This window comes from Zonotrichia leucophrys, chromosome 2 (assembly GCF_028769735.1).
Source record: "Zonotrichia leucophrys gambelii isolate GWCS_2022_RI chromosome 2, RI_Zleu_2.0, whole genome shotgun sequence".
Classification (NCBI taxonomy): domain Eukaryota; kingdom Metazoa; phylum Chordata; class Aves; order Passeriformes; family Passerellidae; genus Zonotrichia; species Zonotrichia leucophrys.
In genome coordinates, this window is record NC_088171.1 from 41,158,876 (window position 1) to 41,181,259 (window position 22,384).

General features: G+C 40.3%; 1 protein-coding gene across 12 annotated transcripts in view; it reads left to right on the forward strand.

The window, feature by feature from the left end:
* Positions 1 to 22,384, forward strand: part of RBMS3 (RNA binding motif single stranded interacting protein 3) — a 707,668-nt gene that overhangs the window by 95,423 nt on the left and 589,861 nt on the right. For 7 of the 12 annotated variants that reach the window (XM_064704688.1, XM_064704693.1, XM_064704689.1 and 4 more), the window contains one exon: positions 9,859 to 9,927. In XM_064704688.1, the coding sequence (XP_064560758.1) occupies positions 9,859 to 9,927 (69 nt within the window). The other 5 variants (XM_064704695.1, XM_064704702.1, XM_064704694.1 and 2 more) reach the window with 4 other exon arrangements.

Genomic DNA, 22,384 nt, shown 5'->3' on the forward strand with positions numbered 1-22,384 from the left:
TTGCAATCCTTGAATATCATTCCTGTTCACTGATCTAAACCTACCATTTTTTCTGACCTTGTCTTTCCTGCAGCAGTCACTTATTCAGAAGTCGAGGCAGATTGCTTCAGTGCCTTCCAAGTAATGACTGGGCTGATCTGAAAAGTGTGGGGCTTCTTCATCTTCCCATTTTAATATTGGATTGCTATGAAACAGCAGAAATTTCATTGTATCTCTACTTGAAAAGCGTCGAATTTCTTACATAATAGTCTCATACTTGTCCTGTGATGTTCCAAGATGTCAGATACTCTTCTTACAGGCCAAGAACCCACTAGATGATTGCTAAATCCTCTAAGAAATTACACTTTCATTGTCTTTATATCATCATTTTTCCTAGAGACAACACCTAACTAAAAGTGATTGCTTGTTTTCATTTTTGTGACTAATCTTGGAAAGGAACTCTTTGTCAGACACCAATATTCACCATCACTCACTGTTTCCTGTGTTTAAAGAGTATGTGTCTGTAAAAGGTATGAAAGCTGGATTTTTAAGGTTGAAATGGGAAGAAACATAAAAACAACTCCTACGTTTCCAATACATCCTGGTTTTGAAATTGGAAATGTGACTTTCTCTTTCTCTCTTAGGAAATATTATCAAAATTAGGTTATAAAAAATTTGACTAAGCTTATTGTATCCGAGTCTTAATAATTTAGTAGGAATTGCCAGCATTTTTCCTGAATGTCTAATTGCCTTTAAAAATTTGATTCTTCTGGGAATGACTCCTTTATCTGGAAAATAACCATTTGTTTTTCACTTTTATCTCTCACCATTAAAGAGATCATTATAGTACCTCCTCCACCTTTCTGTGATTGCATTGTTTGCAAATAAAGATTTTTATCTTTGTATTTTACTGACCCTTCATGATTCATGTCCTTGCCTCCCAGTACTGAAACACATGTAAAATATTCTGATTATTACATCTACTGTATGCCATATTTTACTTTAATTTCTGCATTGTTGTCTTTTGCATTGTCTTATCAAGGCTATTCTCTGTTCTGGCTTTATTATAATCTTCAATGTAAGCATAAATCTGAATTCTTATTTTCTTTGGTAAACATTAATAAAAGAAGAAAAGGTCCCCCCATGCCTTTATGAGAGCATCCATTGTCTTTATATTTGCATTTATTCTTCTAATGTTTTTTGATACTCTGTAGTGCATGTCTGATGGTTTCCTACTCAGTACCAGTTTTCAGTGTGGTCACTTTGTTATCTTTTAATACCTCAGATCCAATATTACTCAAAGATTCTGGGTCACTTTTCATATTTCTTGTCTGCTATTAAAATGGAACAGATAATCTTTCTCAGATTAGCTCCTCAAATAGAACAGCTCTCATTACAATCAATTTATTTTACTTTCTTGGTGTTATTCCTTTATCTCAAATCAGCACAGACCTGTTAATTCTATTTTTACAGGCCTGTGCAGGCTTCTGAAGAAAGCTGGGTCTTTTGGTCCCACAAAACTAATCCCATTTTGCTCTCTGCCATAGCCAAGACTGTCTGTGTCAAAGAATCATAGAACCACAGAGTATCCTGAGTTGGAAGGAACCCATCAGGATCCTCAAGTCCAGCTCCTGGCTCTGCACAGAACCATCCCCAAGAGTCCCGCCATGTGCCTGAGAACAATGTCCAAACACTTGAACTCTGTCAGGCTTGGTGCTGTGACTTCCCCTACATCTCCTGTGACTTCCCCTACATCTCAGTTTTCCTGAGTAAATGAAATGCTGGGGCATTCATTTACTCAGGAAAATGGTGAGAGTCTAAAGGACAGAAAAGATGTCAAATGTTCCAAGTTCTTCTGATAACACATCTTCTACTTCTTTGAGCATTCTTTCAACAGGAGTGGGTATCCTGGTGATATCTAGGACTGTGGCATTCACTGACTCCTTGTTTAAGTTACTGATGGATGATAATAGAACATTGCTTGGCATAATACTGCACTTAGTTGCACAAAAGCAGCTGCTTTAGAAAGTGACTTTATGACTAAATTTTCTTTCATATGGCTGTGTTGTGCTCCCCTGCCTTCTCTGTAGCTCTTGGGGGAGTTCTTGACCTCAAACCATTGAATGTCTCCATATTTTTCTTTTCTTTTTTTTTTCCAGCTGATTTCTCCTCTTTATCTAATTGCATGTTTCTATGTCTTGTGACTTTCTTACAATTTCTTAATTGTACATTTTATGGGGTAAGAATGCCAACTTTATGTCAACTCCATCTGGAAGACTTGAAGGTTGTTGCTCAATCTCTTTGCAGCTTATCTTCAACCTCTCCCTGGCTTTAAAAGAAAGGGCTGACTGCACAAGAAATCATGATGTCTATAGCATCTCCACAGATTTCTTTCCAGATAAAGTTCCTAAGAAATATATTATTGCTTCTCACCAACAGCAACAGTTGTTCAGGTTGTTCATGATTTCAAGGATGCTGCACTTTGTTTGATTGATACAAATAGGAAAGGAGAAGGAATTAGTGGTTACAGGATTGTTGGCTCGAGCTTGACCAGTCAGTTCTGCTAAGGTAGATGTGGTTTGAGATGGATTTCTAATACACAATTTTTAATATCAGTTCTTATTTGATTTGTGAGGTATAAAAGGCCTGTGGACTTCATTACCATTGAAATACATACTTTGAAACTTAAAATACATTAATTATTACTTTTAACAATCAAGAAGGATATGGGAAGTCATGTAGGGAAAGTCTGGGGGGTTTTTTTAGCACAAAGCTCCTGGTTGGTAAGTGTAAAGAGAGTTTGTGAAGACATGATATTTTTATCTCTGGCTTTGTTTAGAAGGTTCCCTCTTTTCCTTCTTTGATGTCTTTATTAAATAAGTAAACAGGGGTGGACAAAGAGAAAAAAAGAGCGGGAATCAGTGTCATGAAAACCCCTGCACCATGGTTCAGAGCCCATGTCAAATTAGGTCAAGAATCCATGGATGGGGCTGGGTGATAGACATCTACTACTTTTTGGCAATTTCACCTCAAAAATTATGAGTCACTATGTTGATGGTTGTGACCAGACAGTGGATATGAAATGGGAGTACTTTGAGTGAGTGCCTGAGTTTCTATAAAAGTGTCTATGGAATGCATTTGCTTCATCAAAGCCCAAACCCACAGGTTCAGAGAGATGTACTCCTATGGTTGACAGCTCAGTCAATATCTCTCCTGCTCTGTCTCTTCCTGTCATAACATTGATTTCTGTAAGCTAGAGGAAGTAATCCCTAATGACATTGTGTAACAGCGTTAAGGAAAGATTGTTTTCCCACTACACACTTCTTCATACACAACTTATAAATGCATTTCATTACTTGCAAACTTTACCTCTTGCAACTCTGGTACATTTTATGTTCTGCCATTCTATCCAGATTGGCTGATTTCTTAACGTTTTCTTCCTGATTTTACACTTTTGTGGAGCACCATACTTGGTGATTCCCCTGCATCACCTCATCACTGCAAAACAGTGATGTCACTCTGACATATGCTATTGTCTCAGCTGCCAGGTAAGCTAAGGGATGCATCATGCACCCTTTGCATGGAGGAGAAGACCATATTGTCACCTCACCTACCATCCTTCCACTGCTGTCAACATCACTGCGCTTTGCTTCGTGTCCTAACCTTGTGATCAGCAATGTTTGCTGTTGAGGGGTAAAAAATGCTGCATGGCTGTAATGAAATTACATTCCTGTTATTAATCTGATTATACAACCTTTTCCTGTCTTCTGTCTTCCTTTTTTCTTACCCAAAAAAAAAAATCCATCACTCTACAATTTTGTAGAGCTAGCATCACTAGGAAGCAGGCAGTTTTCCAGGAAATTTTGGAGGATTTTTAACTTGTATGGTTTTGGAGAAACCACGGATATTTAAAGTACTTGGAATTTGTCTAGTCTTATGTTCAGAGCACTAGGTATGAATTTCCAGCATGTATTGGTATTGTTGAAAAATGGGCAGAGGTTTTGAAGGGAGCAAGGAATTGTGTGTATTTATTACACAGAAGTGAAAATGGTTTCATGGGTGAGCAGCACATTTGTAATGAACAGGCTTTACTGGGGCTTGTCTCCCTGTGGAGCCAGGTGTGGCACCAGATTGGAAGCACAGAGCTACCCTTTCCACTGAGCTGACTTCTCTGATCCCTTGAGATGATGTTTGTGAGGAAGAGGCTGTAAAGGATTTAGTATTATCAAGTGTGTGAGGTCTTGCCTCACACAGAGAATCAGCATGGCTTAAGGGTGTCTGGAGCCAGACCAGAGGCAGGTATGGATTGATATGTAGGCATGAAGGCTGTGTTGTTTCATGAGATATTACTGGTTCAAATTTCAGACTGTAATTCCTCTAAGCAGCATTTTTGATCAGATAGTATCAGATAAATTGTCACCATTTCTATTTACCTTGTACGTAGAAATTAATAACTTGTCATTTTCTGTACTGAATTATTGTGGGATAAGCCCAACAAGTGAAAAGAAATAAAACTCAATACTTCAAAAAACCAGCTCCCACTGCTCCAGTCTGCTGTGGTTAATGTCAAAAGGACTTTGCTTATTATTCCTTCCTGGACAGTCATAAAGGATATTATAGCCCTTTATAGTATGAGAAGTTAAAACTTTATTTTCCACTCATGTTTTCTTCATAAATTCCTGCTGTGAAAAAAAAAAAAAATAAACAAGTTAACCCAAAGGCCTGTGTCTCACAAGAAGCACTCCCTGAATACTGTTTCTTTTTAACATAACATTGCTGGTTCCTCTTTGCAAAAGTCACAGATATATAAAACTCCATTAAAAAAAGAAAACAAACTTCACAGAAAGAACTTCAGTGCCTTGACATCTTACAGCTATCTCTATAACATCTTGTCAGCTATCTCTATAACTTTGTTTAGGAAATTACTTTTTTTATTTTTAATTTAAGAGAAAATCAGGAAAATTCCATAGAAATACAAGGAAAAAATAATTCTAGATATTGGACAGTGCATAATATATCCTCAATTTCATATCCATCTATACATAAACAACTGGACTCTACATTCTTTAAAGAAGCAGCATCTTTTGTAAATCAGATGAACTAGAGACCAGCTGAATGCCATCAAGGTTTTAGGCCAGAAAGCCAAAGAGCCCAGGAATTGGTGGTAGATCAGGTGTTTCATGTAACTGTAATTGTATTCTCAGAGTACTACAGGTGTATGTGTAAGTAGATTTTCTTTGAAGAAAAATGGTTTTGGTATGACTAAGCATTTAGTATACATTCCATTTCTTTTCATATTTTATTTTCTCTATTTATAAAGCAAATAAATAATTTTCTCCTCTTCTTGCCAGCCAAAAATTTCTAAGTCCTGCAAGTCAAGACAGTGTTTCATGTCTTTACCAATGAGCTGAATTTTGAAGAGTAACCCGGTTTGTGGGAGTTGACAAGGCAGTTCACAAGTACGCCGACTGCATAACAAATTTGCTACCATCATAACCCTTTGAGAGGTAGAAGAGGACAAATTGCCTAGGTCCCTTGGTGGCAAGGAGAACAGGGACTGTGGGTAGATTTAATTTCACCTTACATTAGCCATCCCCAGTTCGATGTCTCAATTAAACTGCCTGCTTAGCCTTTCTCTCCAGTGAGTGGATGGAAAGAGACAGGTACTTCCAGACAGTAAATCATCCCATCTCAGGATGCTTTTCCAGACTAATGGGATGAATTGAGATGCTCATCACAAGACTTTATAAGTTTATTTGGGTGTAGAACAAGTTATAAACGTTGCCTTTGTTATCAGAATATATACTCCTTTTTCTGCTTCTAGAAATATTGTCAGAGTAATGACATTTGTCATTCTGGGCTCTGCTTTTTTTTCATAAATTTGAAGTGTGGCCTTATCTTGGAGCTCTCCTTGACTGACTGAGGAACTATTTAGGGCTTGTATGTGTTCTTGGCTTATATTGCATGCAGTCACTGCATGCAATAAGCTCATGGAGGAGCTTGTACAGCCTTATCTCAAGAATGAAATAGTAACATGTATTTCCCTGAACTCTCTGTTGAGCCATGCTCCATTGTATTGACTTCCATGTATTCTTTTAAAAGTTTTTATTTTCCTGGTTTCTTGCTATGTTATATACTGTGTTCAGTAGTAGGAATCTTCTGAGAAAACAGTTTTCTTGGGAACTGCATATAAAAAAAGCATCTTTGCACATATGCTGCATCATTTGCTCTTCTTTTATCTGTGCCACTTCAGGAGAGTGAGAAGTACTTTTTTTTCTTGGTCTCACTAGGATTTGCAGGCAGTCTAATGTTTCATTCAGGCTCAGGTTTGGCTAAGTGCTTGAAGCATTGCACCTGTATCTACATCAGATTTTCTCCTCTCACACTGACTGCTGCCTGGGCAGCAGTGTGCAGACCACCAGCTTCCCTCTCCATTTTTTCCACAACTTCCATCTCAGTTACAAAGCTCACACATCCAGTTTCCAGTCTTACTGCCTTTGGAAGTACAGTCTACTGTGAGTCTTAGACCTTTCTAAAATTTTCAGCAAAACTTTGTGGTCCTTTAAAACAACAGGTGCTCATCTGCAGCTTAGTGAGTTTGACCTCTGTTCACAGGTGGAGGGAATGAGGGAAGGGCCAGGACATGAGGAACAGCTTGGACAGCAGGTAATTAGGGCAGTCAGTCTTAATTAGTTTTTAATAGTTGGGGAGGAGCTTTTTGTATCTGCATATGGCTGAGAGGCAGCTTAGGGAGCAGGAATGAGCTGGGGAAGCAGAATGGAAATAAAGGTAGCTAAGAGTGGGACTTACTAGAGGCTCTGGAGGTGTTGATGGCTGTTTGGTTTAGGTTGTTTCAGTGATGCTGTTAGGGAGCCCTGCAAGACCAGGGAGGAAGTTTATGTCCAGGGCTTGTGCTAAAGCGCTAATTGTGCCAGAGGGAGCATTCTTAAATATCCTGTGTTTGTGCTCCTTCCCTCTCCAAAGGAGGAGTGATGTGGGAGGTGATTTTAACTGAAGAAAGGGATATGGTTTAAAGGGCTGAATGCAGCCTGTGTTCTTCCTGGTAAAATAGCTTGGGAAAATGCAACACCTTGAGGTCTTTGAGGTGCAAGCTGCATGCAAAAGCTGCTTATCCAGCAGTGAATATGGTCTGGCTTATGGCCTATTCTGCTAGATATCAAGAGACATTCTTAGAGGTAGGTGGGTGTCTAATTTCTACTGGTTGCAGCAAAATAGGGGTGGAGGTGTTTGCGTTTGGAGTTTGCTCGTGCATAGCTTTTTCACTTGCTTTAAATATTTTAACCATTGAGATGAGCAGGGTTTGTGATCTGGCCTTCAGATTTTTTCCTATTGCCCTTTAGAATTGGGACAGAAGCTTAGATGAAAGTATTTTCCAGATGTTTCAGAATCTACTCTGAATAGTCTGTGTGTGAGCAGTACAAGCCTTTGCTGTATAATCTGGCGATCTAGTTGCCTTGCAACATGCAAGTGAGCCTGTTTCTTGGTCTGTGAATGGAGAAGGGGAGGGAGAGAGAAAGCCTGGAAGGGTAGGGAAAATAAAACTCTTTTATACTACTATCTGCAGTTTTTAAAAATGCCATCTTAATCATATTGGAAGATGAAAGTCATCTAATAAGTACTTCTGAAGTGCTAGTATTTTCTTTTTTGTAACGTTAAAAAAAAAGAGAAATCATCTTCTGTCCTTGTCTTGGGAAGTATTTCTTTGCTGGATGTTTGTCCTGGAGAGGATTTGCCTGTTTCTCTGTAATATTGCAGTACTGTTTCTCTGTGGGATATTTATCTTTCGGATGTCCTTGAAACTGAGACAGAAAAGTTCAAAAGAGTGATTGCTGTGTAGGAAATGTACCTACTAAAGGTATTGGAGTGAGTAATGAAACCCCAGACTGGTATTTATGAGTTTAGACAGGAGGAAGATGCAGCTTTATTGGATGATACTAAAGGCAGACATCATTACATATATATTAATTAAGAAAGGTGTGTGGTGCTGGTGGAAAGGGATCTTGCTGGAAAACGATTTCCAGGTGCTTCTAGAAAAACTCCAGCCATCCCATTATTCAACTTGTTGTTCAGAGATTGACTGGTAATTCTTCTGAAGCAGATGGAGATAGTTTTTCACAAAGCTGAGACCAGCATAGTGTGCACTTTGTCTTTTCTGAAGTATCTATCAAAAAAAAGTGTTATTCTGTTACATGGTGGATCTGTTCATTAAAAATGCCCATCCTTTTAAGGGTGTCTAGGAGAAGATAAATGCACTATACAGTAATGCTAATAATTAAATTTGTGAAATTACTGCTTTTTGATAGACTAACACACAAATACAATTCCAGCAGTGGCTGTTTTTCATTAGTTAGAATGACATGCCAGCTTTAGAATATGTAATGATGTATAAGCCCTGGTGGTTATAATTGGCAGAGAAATGTACTATATCCTTGGGTGTTAAAAGCCATAAGCTATTTATTTTCATACTTACAAAGACTGTACTACATTGTGGTATAAATCTCACATGGTTGTCACAATTACATTTTTTTTTTAGTAATTTATGTCCATATGGTTCAAATATGAATCTGTCCCCCTTATTAGCATCCTGCTGGTCACATAATGTACTGATAAATTAGTATCTTATGTCTGGAAAGCCTGTTTGAATTCAGATCTCATGCAAAAGAAACTTAAACCCACCTGGTCTTCCTGATATAAGTAGCCTTGTTGTCATGCAGATTTTGTAATACATGAGCTTACACAGTATGGTAGTGATATTCTTGCAAGAAACTTGGTTATTTGCTGTGGTATCCAGTGGGTTTGTTTGGTTGTGGTTTGTTTTTTTTTTTTTTTTTTTTTTAAGCACCACATTCTCACAAGTAAGGAGTGGACTGAAAGCTCTTCTATTATGCCAGACTCTAGCTTAAACTGGGTGTAGATGGTGTTGAAGTTGATGATATAAAATAATTTTGAAACCAGAGATAATGTGTAACAAAATAATTGATGTAGTTCTATTAGATGCCATAATGCATTGATTCTTCTTCAGTATCAAAGGCAGTTTGATTGTAAAGTCTGTATGTGACACACATGATATGGATGTGAAAGTATGGCCTTTGTTCTTAGGGCTTTGGGAAAAAAAAAGAGAAATGGATGAAAGAAATGTAGAGATAAATCATAAAGGCTGTTTTTCTTAAAAAGAAGGTTGGTATATAAATAATCCGTTACGTATTCCAAAAATATTCCAAAATGAAACTTAGGTAAGGTGAAGTGATTCTGAAAGAACAAGTATTTTGTTTTGACACCCTCCTTTCAATCTTCCAACCCATGAGAAACCCCATGTGTCCCTGTTCTCCACCTGAACAGTGAGCCATTGACCCCAGCTGAGTGTGACCTTGTGCCAGTTCTTTATCTGCTGGTTGATCTGTCTGTCAAATCTGTGCCTCTCCAATTTAGAGCCAAGGGTCTGGTGTGGGACAGTGTCAGAGGCTTTTCACAAGCCCAGAGGTGATGTCAGTTGCTCTTCCTTTACAACGTTTGGTTAATCTGAGTGGATTTTCTGCCTGATGGGTAGTGCTTTGTAGCCTCAGTTTAGGTTAGGGTTTAGCATTTAAATATGCAGTCTAGGGGACAAAGTACAGATTTAAATGAATATTGAGGTCCTGAGGTTTGAGGCTGAAAAGGGCATTGGTTGCAAATTCATCAAGCTTCCATCTATGTGATTTTAGTGCAACTGTCTCATACTTGTGGTTTCTGGGTCTCTTGCTTAGGGTTTTGGCTTTTTTTTAAATTATAGTTATTTACATGGTTGAGATTGGTGAAGTTGCCTATGTGTACGACAGACGTGTGGGTGAATACTTGACATGTCCTTCTTTTATTTTGCAGAGACCTACAGCCAACAAGACTTCTGGTGCTCCTTCCTACAGCAGATGGTCCAGTTCACAGCCCCATCAGGTAATATGCCCTTGTCAAAAAGGATATGCAGCTCAGGTTGACACGTGCATCCTTTTAAAGTGAATTTGTGAGGGGATCTGGGAGCGTTACCTACCTGCACCAGCCCAGCTGGGTCACGCTGCCCTCTGAGGTTGTTGCAGGATATCCTGTGGCAAACTCTTGGATGCAGCTGCTGCTCATGGAGGATCTTGTACAGCTGTGCCTCCTCTAATGCAGTGGTGCCTCTCTGGTTTGTCAGGGGTGGTTATTGTGCCTGGATCCCCCTGTCCTTTGCATCCTGTCACTTAAGCTACAAGTGTGGGTGTTTGATGCCCTTTGGCAATGCATGAAGTCTGTTCTCATATGCTAGCCTTCCTCCCCCACTGCCCTAGGGCTTCTTTGTGAAGTGGCTGCAATGGTTAAAACTTCAGGAGAACTTGCCGAAGCCAGAAACTCTTAAGCGATAGCCAGGAAACAGTGTTCTAGTTAATGATTATTTATAAGAATTTGAATGGTATTCAGGGTTTCTGTTACTTATCAAAATTAAAAGACTTTTTTGACTATACACTAGGATATAACTTGCCTTTGTTATTAAAGAACAATGTATTTCAACTAAACCACCTTTGTCTTCAAAAACTCTTCAGGAGTCTTTTCAGTAATGATTGCATTGGCTTTGCTTTCTTCCAGCCTCTACTTTTGTTTTTTCATACCTCTTCATACATATGCATTAAAAAAAAACCCCACAAAAACCCCAGTAACCCAGAAAAACCAAAACCACTACTCCCCCATGACATCATGAAAAGTTTAAATTATCATGGTGAACAAACTCTTGATCTGACATGCTAGATTTTCTTCTTGAAGGACGTTTGTAGACTTAAGAGAGGAAACTTCCACTAAGTTGTGATTTAGCCTCAAAAACTAAAGCAAAGGAAACCATGAACTTAATTTGTGCTCAGATTAGGATGGGAAAAAATGTGGCTAAGTGCTTCGTGGGCTGTTTTTCAGCCCATGATACTTTTTTCACTATCCTCCCAGTTTTAATAGTCCTGTTTTCACAAAGTATTGTGAGAGTTTTGTGCCTTCTCTTCATATAAAAATATGGTTCTTTTGCTTGCAAAGTTTTCCAAATGTTCTGTCTTTCGCTTTTTCAACACTGAACTTTTAGGGTAAAAGTGAAGAATGCATAGACAAAAGGTTAACTCTTTTTAATGGTTAGTGCTTGCTCCATCCTAGGGCATTAGACAGTGAGCAAGAAAAAAGTTCATAACTAATGCATATGAGCACTGTTCTGTTCTTCCTGTGTGGGTCTGCAGTTGTCTGTTAATAGGAGATGAATTCCTAAGTCAGGAGGAGATCATCCTGAAAAAATCATATGAGATGCACCTTATGCTCCGCACACTTGATTTCCTTTTTGAGGAGGGAGGGAAACATAAGTGCATAATAAAGATTGTTTGTAGTGTTACAACCCTGTTAAACCACTAACAGAGCTGAGGGATTAACTACCAGGAATGTTGCTTGAAAGTATGTCTAGACTATCCAACATCTGCAGGAAAAAAAAATTGTTCTAATGTATTAAAGAGTGCTTGTGGTAGTTTCCCTCCACGTGTGTTGTACCCTTTACGTTTGACTCTTGTTTTCCTTTGTCATTTCTACTCTACTCTTTTCTTTTTCTTCCCTGTTTATTGTCAGCTTTTGTCTTCTGTGTTTTGGGTTAATAAGCTTATAAACTTGCCTCATGGATATTATAAATGCCAGTACCAACTGTGAGGATGTATAGGCTTGCTGTGGTTCCGTTTGGGAGGCTGGAATACTGCTGTGCGCTCTCATGAGCTGAGTGGCAAAATATTTGTATTGGATAAGAGATTTGTATTCAGCCTTGCAACTTGCCAGCATCTATATATAGTTTATTTAAACTTTTTTTTCATCTTTTTTTTTTAAAGATAGCTTTCCAGGAAAGAAAAAGATTAAAGTTCAAAACTCATAGTCTGCATTTTCTTTAGTCTCATGCAGTGAACCCAGTGAAGGCTTTTCCACATGCATCTTACAAGAATCCACACACAAACCTAATAGAACTACATAGCTGAGACCTTTGATGCATCTAAGAAATGTTAAAAGTTAAATTGATTTCTTCCTTCTTTCCCCTAAGTTTTTCTTTTTTTCATTTCCTCTATCTGTGTGAAGTTGGAAGGTTCATTAGGTGAGAGATTTGAAAGGGTGAGGTCAATGAGTCACAGAAAATAACACATTTTTCCCTGACTTGTTATGCTTTGTGGTACCCAGACATGTTTATATTTTGTATTGGATAAACTGGACCATGTTTATCTATCTCACATGTTATCTGGGGAAGCTTTTTAATAAGTTTCTATCAACTTATCGCTGTCATGGACACATGGAATTTGTATGCTCAGGTTTTTTTTTTATATAAAGCAGTTCAGAGAATAGTGTTGCTTGGGTTTCTTTGTTTTTTTTCACTGCCGCTTGAGCCTGAGAAAATGTCTTGTTGCAGGGGAGGCATCTTTGAAACTTGATTTAGAGGTTCCTTCTGACTGCCCTGGGAAAGAGGCATTAGTACCTGGTTCAAGCTAGGTTTCTTCAAGCATTCCTCTTTCTCAATGTCAGAATAAGAAGACATTAGTACAAAATCTCAGCTTCTGAACTGGCATCCATGTAGCTCTGGGATCTTCCTGCCTTCAAATGTACTAAACTGGCTTGAGGGACGGAATCAAGGAGGGGATAAAGATGCTAATGAACCAAAATTGCATACACTGTGTTCTGGGCTGCTGGCATTGCTTGATGTGTGAAGAAGTCTGCAGCAATTTTGTGAGAAACTCTGAACTTAGTTCTTCTGTGGTACTCTGAAGGCTGCTGCCTGAAGTGCAAGTGGCTCTTAGAACTGATGAAAATGAATGAGGAAGTGGCACTTTATCAGGGATGATGGTATAGCTTGTCGTGGTTTGACCAGGAAGGAGTGGGAATTCTGGGAAGCTGTGGTCAAACCAATGAAGGTTTTGGGTTTGAGACTGGCGTCCGGTGTGGCCAGTGGGGTTTGGACACACCTCCGAGAATACACAGGGGTTAAAAGCAAGGCACTGCCCTTGGCACTCTCTCTTGGGACGTCGCAGCGCAGAGGTCAGATCTCTTCCCCGTCCAGCCTCTGCTGCTGGGCGGGGGGAGGGGCAGCCATGCGGTAGGCCCGGGGCCTGGACAGAGAGGGGGGTTGAGGGGGCTTTCAAGGATGGAAGGGTGGAGGAGCCCCAAGAGACATCGAGACATCGGGCAGCCAGCCCCCCCCCAGGAGAGAGAGAGAGAGCCGGCGGCACCGAATGTGATGGCAGCCAGCCAGGAGGAGAAGGGGGGAGGGAGAGTGCCCGGCCGGCCGCAGCAGCAGCACGTGTGGGAGTATCATCTCGTCCCAGGACAGACAGAGACTGAAAACTTTTAACCCTTTCTTGCATGATTGGGGCCTTGCAAAAATGCTAATCCTCCTCGAAGCTGAATAAGAAGGGAGATAAGAGATGAGATAAGATAAAGACCTGGCCCGAAGAATGTGGAGATGATTGGATGGGGAGAGATGATTTGGAGTGGCCTTTTGGCTGGACTTTTCTCGTGGCTATGGACTCAGTTGTTCCTGTGACACAGACTGCATTTAGGGGGAGGCAGTGCCTCAAAACCAGGAAGGTTCTTCGTGAGGACCCCCGGCCCCAGGGGGTTGGAAAAATATGGGGGGGACAGATGTCCCAAAAGCAGAGACTGTGCCTTTTTGGAGTGAGACAAGGCATCCTTGAAAGACAACCCTAAAAGCAGCTCTGGCCATGTCTCAGTGGTGAGAGCACTGAGCATGGAAGGAAGATGTCACAAGCGGCAAATGGACTTTCCGGGCGGTGCCGAAGTGACAGGGAAGCACACGAGGTTTTCAGTGTGTTTCCACGAGAAGCCTATGGAACGAGAAAGACTCCTTTCCTCTTCATGAACTGAAGTTTGAGTATACTAAAGTGTCGTGCCGGGCTGGGCAGTTGGTGTTTTTTGGGAGAATGTATCGGATTGGGAAAGTCAGGGAGTGGGGAGGAGGAAAGTTTTTTTGTAAGGTTTTCAATTTCTTTTTTTTTTCTTTCCCTATTTTCCTGTAGTTTAGGTAATAAAGTGTTCTTTATGTTTAAGTTAGAGCCTGTTTTGCTTATTCCTGGTCACATCTCACAGCAGACACCAGGGTGAGGCATTTTCATGGGGGGCACTGGCTCTGTGCCAGGCTCAAACCATGACAAGCTCTTTCTAACATGATGCTGCTTTTGCTGAGTGGGATGGCATCCAAGGCAGAACTTCTTGTAGTGATGGCAAATCCTTGTGTGGGACAGTCTGTCTGACATGAGGAATCAAAGGTACACAGGCAGGCTGGGACACAAGGCACTCAGCTTTGCAGCTTGGTTATCTCTGAAAGCAGTTTTAACATTAATTCACTCATTACTGGTAATGACTTGAGAACTGTGTGCTAGAAAAAATGAATTAAGAGAAAATCCCTCTTTTTTTCCTTAGGAAAAAAGAGAAGAAACCATGTATTTCAGATTCCAGCTTAAGGTCAAGGCATTGAAAGAAACCATAGATAAAGTGTCCTAAAATAAAGAATAATGGGACAATGATCCTCCTAATTTGCTATGTCCTAACTGTTAATGAGAGGCAAAAAGTCAGTGGCACCTAGTCAGATCTCAGAAATATATCCACCTTGAATGCAGGTAGAAGATAGTGCTAGGCTGACTTTTCTTGCTCATGAGCACACTAGGGAGCTGGTGAAATCTGACAATTCATTTGGTCTACACTGTTGGCTGGCATCTTAGTGGCAATATTCCAGGTCTCTTGCACAAAGGTTGTTAGCAAGACTGTCTTTAGAAATGCCTAGATTATATTACTTTCTAGAAATATTCAAATACATCTTCAATATTAGGTGCTAAATGAGCCTGCAGAATAATTGGTGTGTATTAAATGCCATTAAAAATAATATAGAACATTTCAGCATCTTTCTCCTCCTCATATCTATTAGGAAGGCATTAGTTTATGAGCTAATGAAGTAAAAAATGCAGAAAGTGAAACTATATCCAATGGGCCGCAGGACAGGAGGGCTCTCAGCTGTGATTCCATAATGTTCCTCTGTCTGGTTCCACTGCTGCTTTGTTGCAGTTATTGCTCTGACTTTCTGGTAGAGGCAAAGCAAGATCCTTGCTTTCTTGCTGGTAGTCAGAGCTTTGTCCATTGCTGAACTTGACATCAGTGCCTTAAGGCCAGAATATGTTTTGTTTTTTCTTCAATAAATAAAGGCTCTTTAAGACTTAAAGCTCTTTAAACACAGGGATAACTACTGTATTTTAGTACAAAGTGGTTAGCAGTTTCTCCTAGGAATCTGGATAGACAATGGATGTTGATAAACATTCAGTGTAGTGTCTATATTTCAAACAGCCAAAATATTTTATCTTTTCATATGATAGTTTATAATACCTCTGCTTTGTGATGGGGGTGATGGAAATACCAGTATACCAGTCAGGAAGGCAGAAGCTGGGAAAGGTGATTTTTCCCGCTATGCTGTGGCAGCTGTTTTGTTTAATTTCAGGTCAGAGATTTCAGTATACATAATTTCTCTCTCTTTCTTTGTCCCTGTTGTGTGTGTCCCTGCTTCCCCCTAGCCTTGTTTTTGCCCTTGTATTCTTCCTGTGTATGTGTCGGAGCAGTAATGCGTTGGTAAGAAGATAATTAGACAGGTGTCTGTTCAGTAGGCTTTTTCACAGCGCACAAGGTCAAAATGAACCTTGTGATTAATTGTGCAGCATGAGAGTAGGGAATTTATTTCGTTTTAGGAAGCCAACTATGTATGGCTTCTGGTAGCAGTTGGGATTGTTGTAGCCTAAAACACCTCCAAGTGGAATTTCATGGCTTCTTGGGAGATGGGTAATAGTGAGTTTCCTTGATGGGCTCTGGCAGACTGCCTGAACACAAAGGTAATCGGAGCAATGGCTCAGAAGATCCATTCCTGTGAAGTGAGTTTTCTTTTAAACTGGTGGAAGATAGCTAGTTCTAAATACTAAATAAAGAGTAATAAATAGTAATGTACTCAACTGCTTTCAATCTTATTTGCTTTCCTTCAGTGCCTCAAGTCTGACTTGGAAAAAGTCAGTATTGAGAAAGTCACTGTCTCCCTGATGACTCAGCTCCTTGCTTTTCTGCTGAGCACTGCACACTGTGGCAGTAAATTTTAGGTTATGTGCCTGTCTGCTAGAAATCTTACTGTGAACACCAACTGAAGAAGCCACTGAAGCCACTGAACAGCCGTCAAGTGGCAACAGAAATCCTTCACTCTTGACCTAGGTTTGAGCTGCAGTGTGCTCATCTAAATGACTGTGACTTAGTCCAGCTATTAGGGTTAAACCTTATTTTTAAGGGTCAGATGAGGTCTGGCAATTTTCCAAAGGCAAACCAGACAACCCAAGCCACAGAAATATCTTCCTTCTTCCTGGCACTTGGTGTTTACCTCAAAAAAGTAGCAAAATTCAATGGGCTCAATTAGACTTAATAAGGGAAATTTGCCAGTTTTGCAATAAATTGAGTGGAAATCCCTAAATACCTCCTTTCTATAATACATCTTTCCAGAGCTAGGCATTCCTCTTTACCATAGGTCATCAGTTTTGCAGCATTGCATTTTGATCTTTGTTACATTTGGATAAGCACACGGAAAAATCAAGTATGTACTGATAGAAACTGAATTTTTTGACATGTCAAAGGTACTCACTGAATTTCATCAAGCCTCTGTTAGGCTTACCTTGGATCACTCATTAAATTTGAATTTGAGGTGGAGACAGTGTCTTGCAAGAGCAAATTTAAGTAGTTAAACACTTAGAAGGATAATTATTTTATGCATCGTGTGTTACCCTAAGTTCACTGAAAGTTTGGAAAATGTGAAAATCTGTGATCAGAACTCAAGGTGTGCTCTTATTCCATGTATAAGCCATATTATGCACATGAGAGCCTTGTGGGATTTTGTCAACTATTGATAAAGATAGACCCATGTGTTTGGTCAGTCTTTATTAGTAGCAGACAAAATATTAGCCATTCTCTTTTTTTGTTTCTTGTGTGTCTCACCTCTCATACCCTTGTCGATCTTTTCTGCTGCTGCTTGTTAGGTTCAACTGGAAACCTGATGTTAAAGGTTCTTTCTGCTTTCCGAAGTTTGATGATTCCTCAGTGAAATCTGGGAGCTGCTGCTTCTGGCATGATGCTTTTTGTAGGAGCACGTAAGGGAAGATTGAACCTGGCATATGTTTCATAAAGCCACAGGAATCTGCACTGGCAGCCCCAGCTTCACCAAGGTCATGGGCAAAGGCAGAGTTGATCTCAGTGACTGCTTTGCAAGTAACAGGAGAGCAGGGTACACTGAGTTGGCTGCTCAGCTAAATGCATCAGTACACCAGGATGTGTAAGCTATTTTTATTGTGTGAAGATAACTCAGCCAAATGAGACTCAGGAGCAATTGTGTCTGTTGCCAACCAAAGTACAACATAAACTTAGCTTTGAAAACTTAAGGCTTTTGTAAATGAAATATGAGGGGAACTAAAAAAGGAAACTGTTTTTTTGGTTTTTTTTTGTTTTTTTGTTTTTTTTTATTGGACAGTGGTAGAATATGAGTAAATGTAAATGTGTGCACTGTTATTCAAAGGTTGCTTTTCCAAGTATGTTACCTGTTGTGTGGGCATAATCACCAGGCAGCTGCCTGAATTGAACATAAAGCTGATTCCTAATCTCCAACAGGGTAAGAGCCTGAGCCTGGAGGGCAGCAATGGTGTTCATAAGATCCAGCCCCAGGCTTTCACTTAAGTACTTGTGGAGAAACACTTTGTGTCTGACACAACTACTGACACAGCAGGATGAAGACTGGTGGTACCTTTAGAAAGAACCCCAAACCTATATTTAAAAGAAGGGCTTATGTTTTATAGTCACTGTAAATGACAAAATGCAGGCTCTATTCTGCAATCTGTGCATCTGGTACCTCTAGTCTACTCTGTGGGTTGGATATATATATTCCTCACCAAGCATGGGATTTGGGCATTAGCTCCCAATACCAAAGTCTTGGTAAACCAATTATGTTAAATTTCTCCCAATTATACTGTATAAATGTTAAACTTTAGGTGTAATGGTTATGAAAACATAGGAGAACTCTTCCAAGACTCAGTACCGTGTATTTCTCTTCTACAGGTGTGAGGAAGAAATAGCAGGTTTCCTTTCTCAGGAAGGGAAAGTAGTTACCATTACTCTGTTAGATACCATTGGGTATCATGTTGCACTTTCAAGTAAGGGTTCAGAAGATTCCACCTATAGCTTGGCTGATCTTAAAAATCAGTATGCAGGGGAGAAAACCCCTTTTTTTCCAAGTGATGTTTCTAAACAGCTGATTTTTTTTGTTTGGGTTTGGTTTTTTGGTTTGTGGTTTTTTTCTTTTTTTGTCTGCTAGGCCAGCAAACTTTTTAGTCTTTTCAATTGTTGTGTAATTACTTTTGATGACAAACACCAAATGTATGTGTTGTGCTAACCGTCTGCTCAGTGGGCTCAGGTTTGTGTAGAGAAATGTGTGTGCTGGGCACGAGGGGAAAAAACTAGCAGCATTTGTAATGACTTCTGTAGATGTAAAATGTTTCCAAAAGCTATTTGTCATCTGCACTTTTGTTGCCTCTCAAAACTATTTTCTTCTAGAAGAAGAATTTAATAAGATTTAAAAAGACTGCAAATGCTATCATTTTATAAAATTTTTAACCATAAAGACAACATTCTCCCTGTGTCACACACTGTCATCGCTGGAAGATTCCCAGCCTCATTCGGAAGCCTCACTTCAAAACTGCAGACTCAATTTGAGAAATCCCAGGAATGTTCCTCCCATAAGTCTTTTTTGCCTCTTTGGCTTAGCAAGTTAAGTTTATTGGTATTTTATTTGTGAATGCTGACTGCTCCCTCTTTGACTGAATTTGGTGAGGAAACAGAAGGATGCAAGTTTGCTGAACCTTTCAGAGACAAAGAAAAGCATGAGATCACCCTTCAGTAGCCATTGGGCAGTTCATGGGGGAGAATCATAGAATGGCCTAGATTGGAAAGAATCTTGAAGATCATCTAGTTCCAAACCTCTGCTATGGTCAGGAACACCTTTCACTGGACCAGGTGGCTCAGAGTCCCATCCAACCTGGCCTTGAACACTTCCAGGGATGAGGCTTCCACCACTTCCTTTGACAACCTCTTCCAATGCTCCACCACCCTCACAATTAAGAATTTCTTCCTGATAGCTAATCTAAACTTATTCTCTTTAAACCCATTTCCCTTTGTTCTCTCACTACATGCCCTTGCAAAAACTCTCATCTTTTTGTAGGCTCTGTTCAGATACTGGAAGGTCACAATTAGGTCACTCAAAACCTTCTCTTCTCCAGGCTGATAAATCCCATTTTTCTCAGTCTTTCCTCACAGGAGAGGTGCTCCATCTCTCTAAATGTGGTGGCAGTCCTCCTCTGGACCTGCTCCAACAGGTTGCTGTCCTTTCTGTGCTGGGGAGCCTACAGCTGGATGCAGTGTTCCAGGTGGGGTTTCACCACATGGGAGAAGAGGGACAGAATCCTCTCGCTTGCCCTGCTGACCAAGCTGCTTTGGATGCAGCCCAGGGTTGGATTGGACCAACTGCATGTTGGCTGGAAGTGCACATTGCCAAATAATGTCCAGCTTCTCATCCACCAGCACCCCTGAGTCCTGAGCTGGGCTGCTCTTGATCTGTTTGTTCCCAGTCTGTGTTGATACTGACCCAGGTGCAGCACCTTGTTATTGGTCTTGTTAAACTGTGAGATTCCCATGGGCCCGTTTCTTGAGCTTGTCCAGGTCCCTCTGGATGGCATCTCCTCTTTCAATGTGGCATTTGCAAGTTTGTTCAGGGTGCACCCTTTTTCTGTGTCATTAATGGAGACATTAAATTACACTGGTCTGAGTACGGACTTCCAAAGGACACTATTGTAGAAACAGGCAATCCCCCAGCTGAGGAATAATGTGCATTGACTCTAATGATTCAGAAAGCTGAACAATTGCTTTATTAATCTATCTATACTATATTACACTAGTACTATACTAAATTACATACTAGAGAGATATTGTACTAAAGAAAAACCTGTGACTCTCCAGACAGTCATGACACACGTGGATCTAATTGGTCAAGGAATCAAAACAGCCTTCACTGGTCCAATTAACAAATCACTTTGGGTGAACAATCTCCATAACACATTCCACATGTGCCAAACAACAGGAGTAGTGAATAGAGATAATTGTTTTCTCTTCTTCTCTGAGCTTCTCACTGTCTTCCCCAGGAAAAGTCCTTGGGAAAGTTGTGCCTGCTTCTCTCTGTGAAGAGAGCTGTGGCCACAGGGCACCACTTGTCACTGATGTCCTTTAGGACTCTGAGCCACTGACCACTACCTTCTGCATGCAATAGTCCAACCAATTCCTTATCCACTTATGAGTCCAACCATTGAATCGGCCTCAGTCCAATTCTGAGAGACCAGTGTTATGGGGGACCATAGATGACATCTGTAGTCCTTCCCTTGTCCACTGATGTAGTCACTCTGTCATGGAAGGCCACTAGGTTAGTCAGGAAGGACTTGCCCTTGGTGAAGGTGTGCTGACTGTCCTCAATCACCTCTTTGTCCTCCCTGTGTCTAAGCATAGTTTCTAGGAGGATCTGTTCCATGGTCTTGCCAGGCACAGAGGTGAGGCTAGTATGGGTCCCAGGTCCTCCTTTCTACCCTTTTTATAGATGGGTGCAATGTTTCCCTTTTACTAGTCACCTGGGACTTCACCAATTGCCATGACTTTTCAAATATCACGGAGAGTGGTTTTACAATCAGCCAATTCCTTCAGGACTCTGGGATGCATTTCATTGGTCCCAATAGGCTTATTTACGTTCATGTTCCTCAGGTGGTGGTGAACCTGTTCTTTACTTGCAGTAGGGAATGTGATCCCCAATGTGCTCTCCATCCACTTGAGAGGTGTAGGAAGAGGAGTTGCCATTGAAGACAGAGGCAAAAAAGTTGTTTAGTACTTCAGGCTTCTTTTCATCTGTTATTGCCAGTTTTCCAGTATTGTTCATTGGGGAGAATACACCTTCTTTGACCTTCCTTTTCTGTTTAACATCCCTGTAGAAGCCCTTGTTATTCTTTGCATCCCTTAACAGCTTCACTTCCAGCTTCACCTTGGCCTTTCTCACACCATCCCTGTGCAACTGAATGTCATCTCTGTATTCCTCCCAGATTACCTGTCCTTGTTTCCTCTGTGCATTTGCTTCTTCCCCTTTAGTTTGACCAGCAGTTCCCCACAGAGCCATGTGGGTCTCTTGTCTTCCTTGATCAGTTTCTTGCTTGTGATGATTGCTAGCTCTAGGACTCTATGGAAGACTTCCTTAAAGGTCTCCCAGCTCTGTTTCACTCCTGTGTCCTGAGGGCAGTCTTCCAGGGATTCCTATTGATTATCTTTTTTAAGAGCTGGAAGTTTGCCTTCCTGAAGTTCAGGGGCCTAACTTTACTCTTTACCTGACCCATATCTCTTGGGACTGCAAACTCCAGCAATGTGGGATCACTGCAGCCCAGTCTGCCTCCAATCTTGATGTCCACAATTAGCTCCCTTACATTTGCCATGTTGTGGATTTCCTAACATGGGGCAAAAAACTCAGTTGTTGGTGTCTGTGTTTTTTCAAGAATGAGGCTAAACTTTTGTTCCTGTGCAGATTTTCTGGTTAAGGGATGAGCTTACCCCAGAGCTCAAGGAATAATTCAGTTAAAGTCAATCAGCTGCAAGATGTGTGTACATTCACTATCAGGCTTAATTAGTTTTGTTGTTCACACAGCTACACAGCTGAATTCTAACAAAATTCTATAGTGGATTGATTGAATTCAGAACTCTTTAAATCTGTGAGTCTTTTAAGGAAACTGTCTCCTTGCTGTGTATAGCAACATTATTCTTGACTCTTCCCAAGGTTCAGATCTTGTCATATAAACTTCAGATAATATTGTTTGAAGCTGCACATAATCTTACAATAGGGTCTTTTCATTATGTTATCTGTAGTATCCCTGATGTGTTGACTAATAGCAAAGATTGACAAAGCGTGTTACAAGCAAACATCTTGCCTCATGTTCTATTAAATGTGTCATTTGATATCTTCTGTCTTCGTTTTGACTTTGCTATGACATCTTAAAAGAAAGAGAAGATGCCAACAGATGATGTTTTAACACTTGTCAGCAATTCGTCATGTTTCTTCTTACTTTAATTGTTCTTGGAATGAACAGTTCAGAGGGTTTTTTTTTTTTTAATTCTGCTTTCTGGTTAATGCAATCAATTTGATGCAGATGATAATTAGTATGATAATTGCAGCCTACACGTATGCTACTGTAATCCCCCGATTTCTTCAGTGTTCCAATGTTTTTAAAGA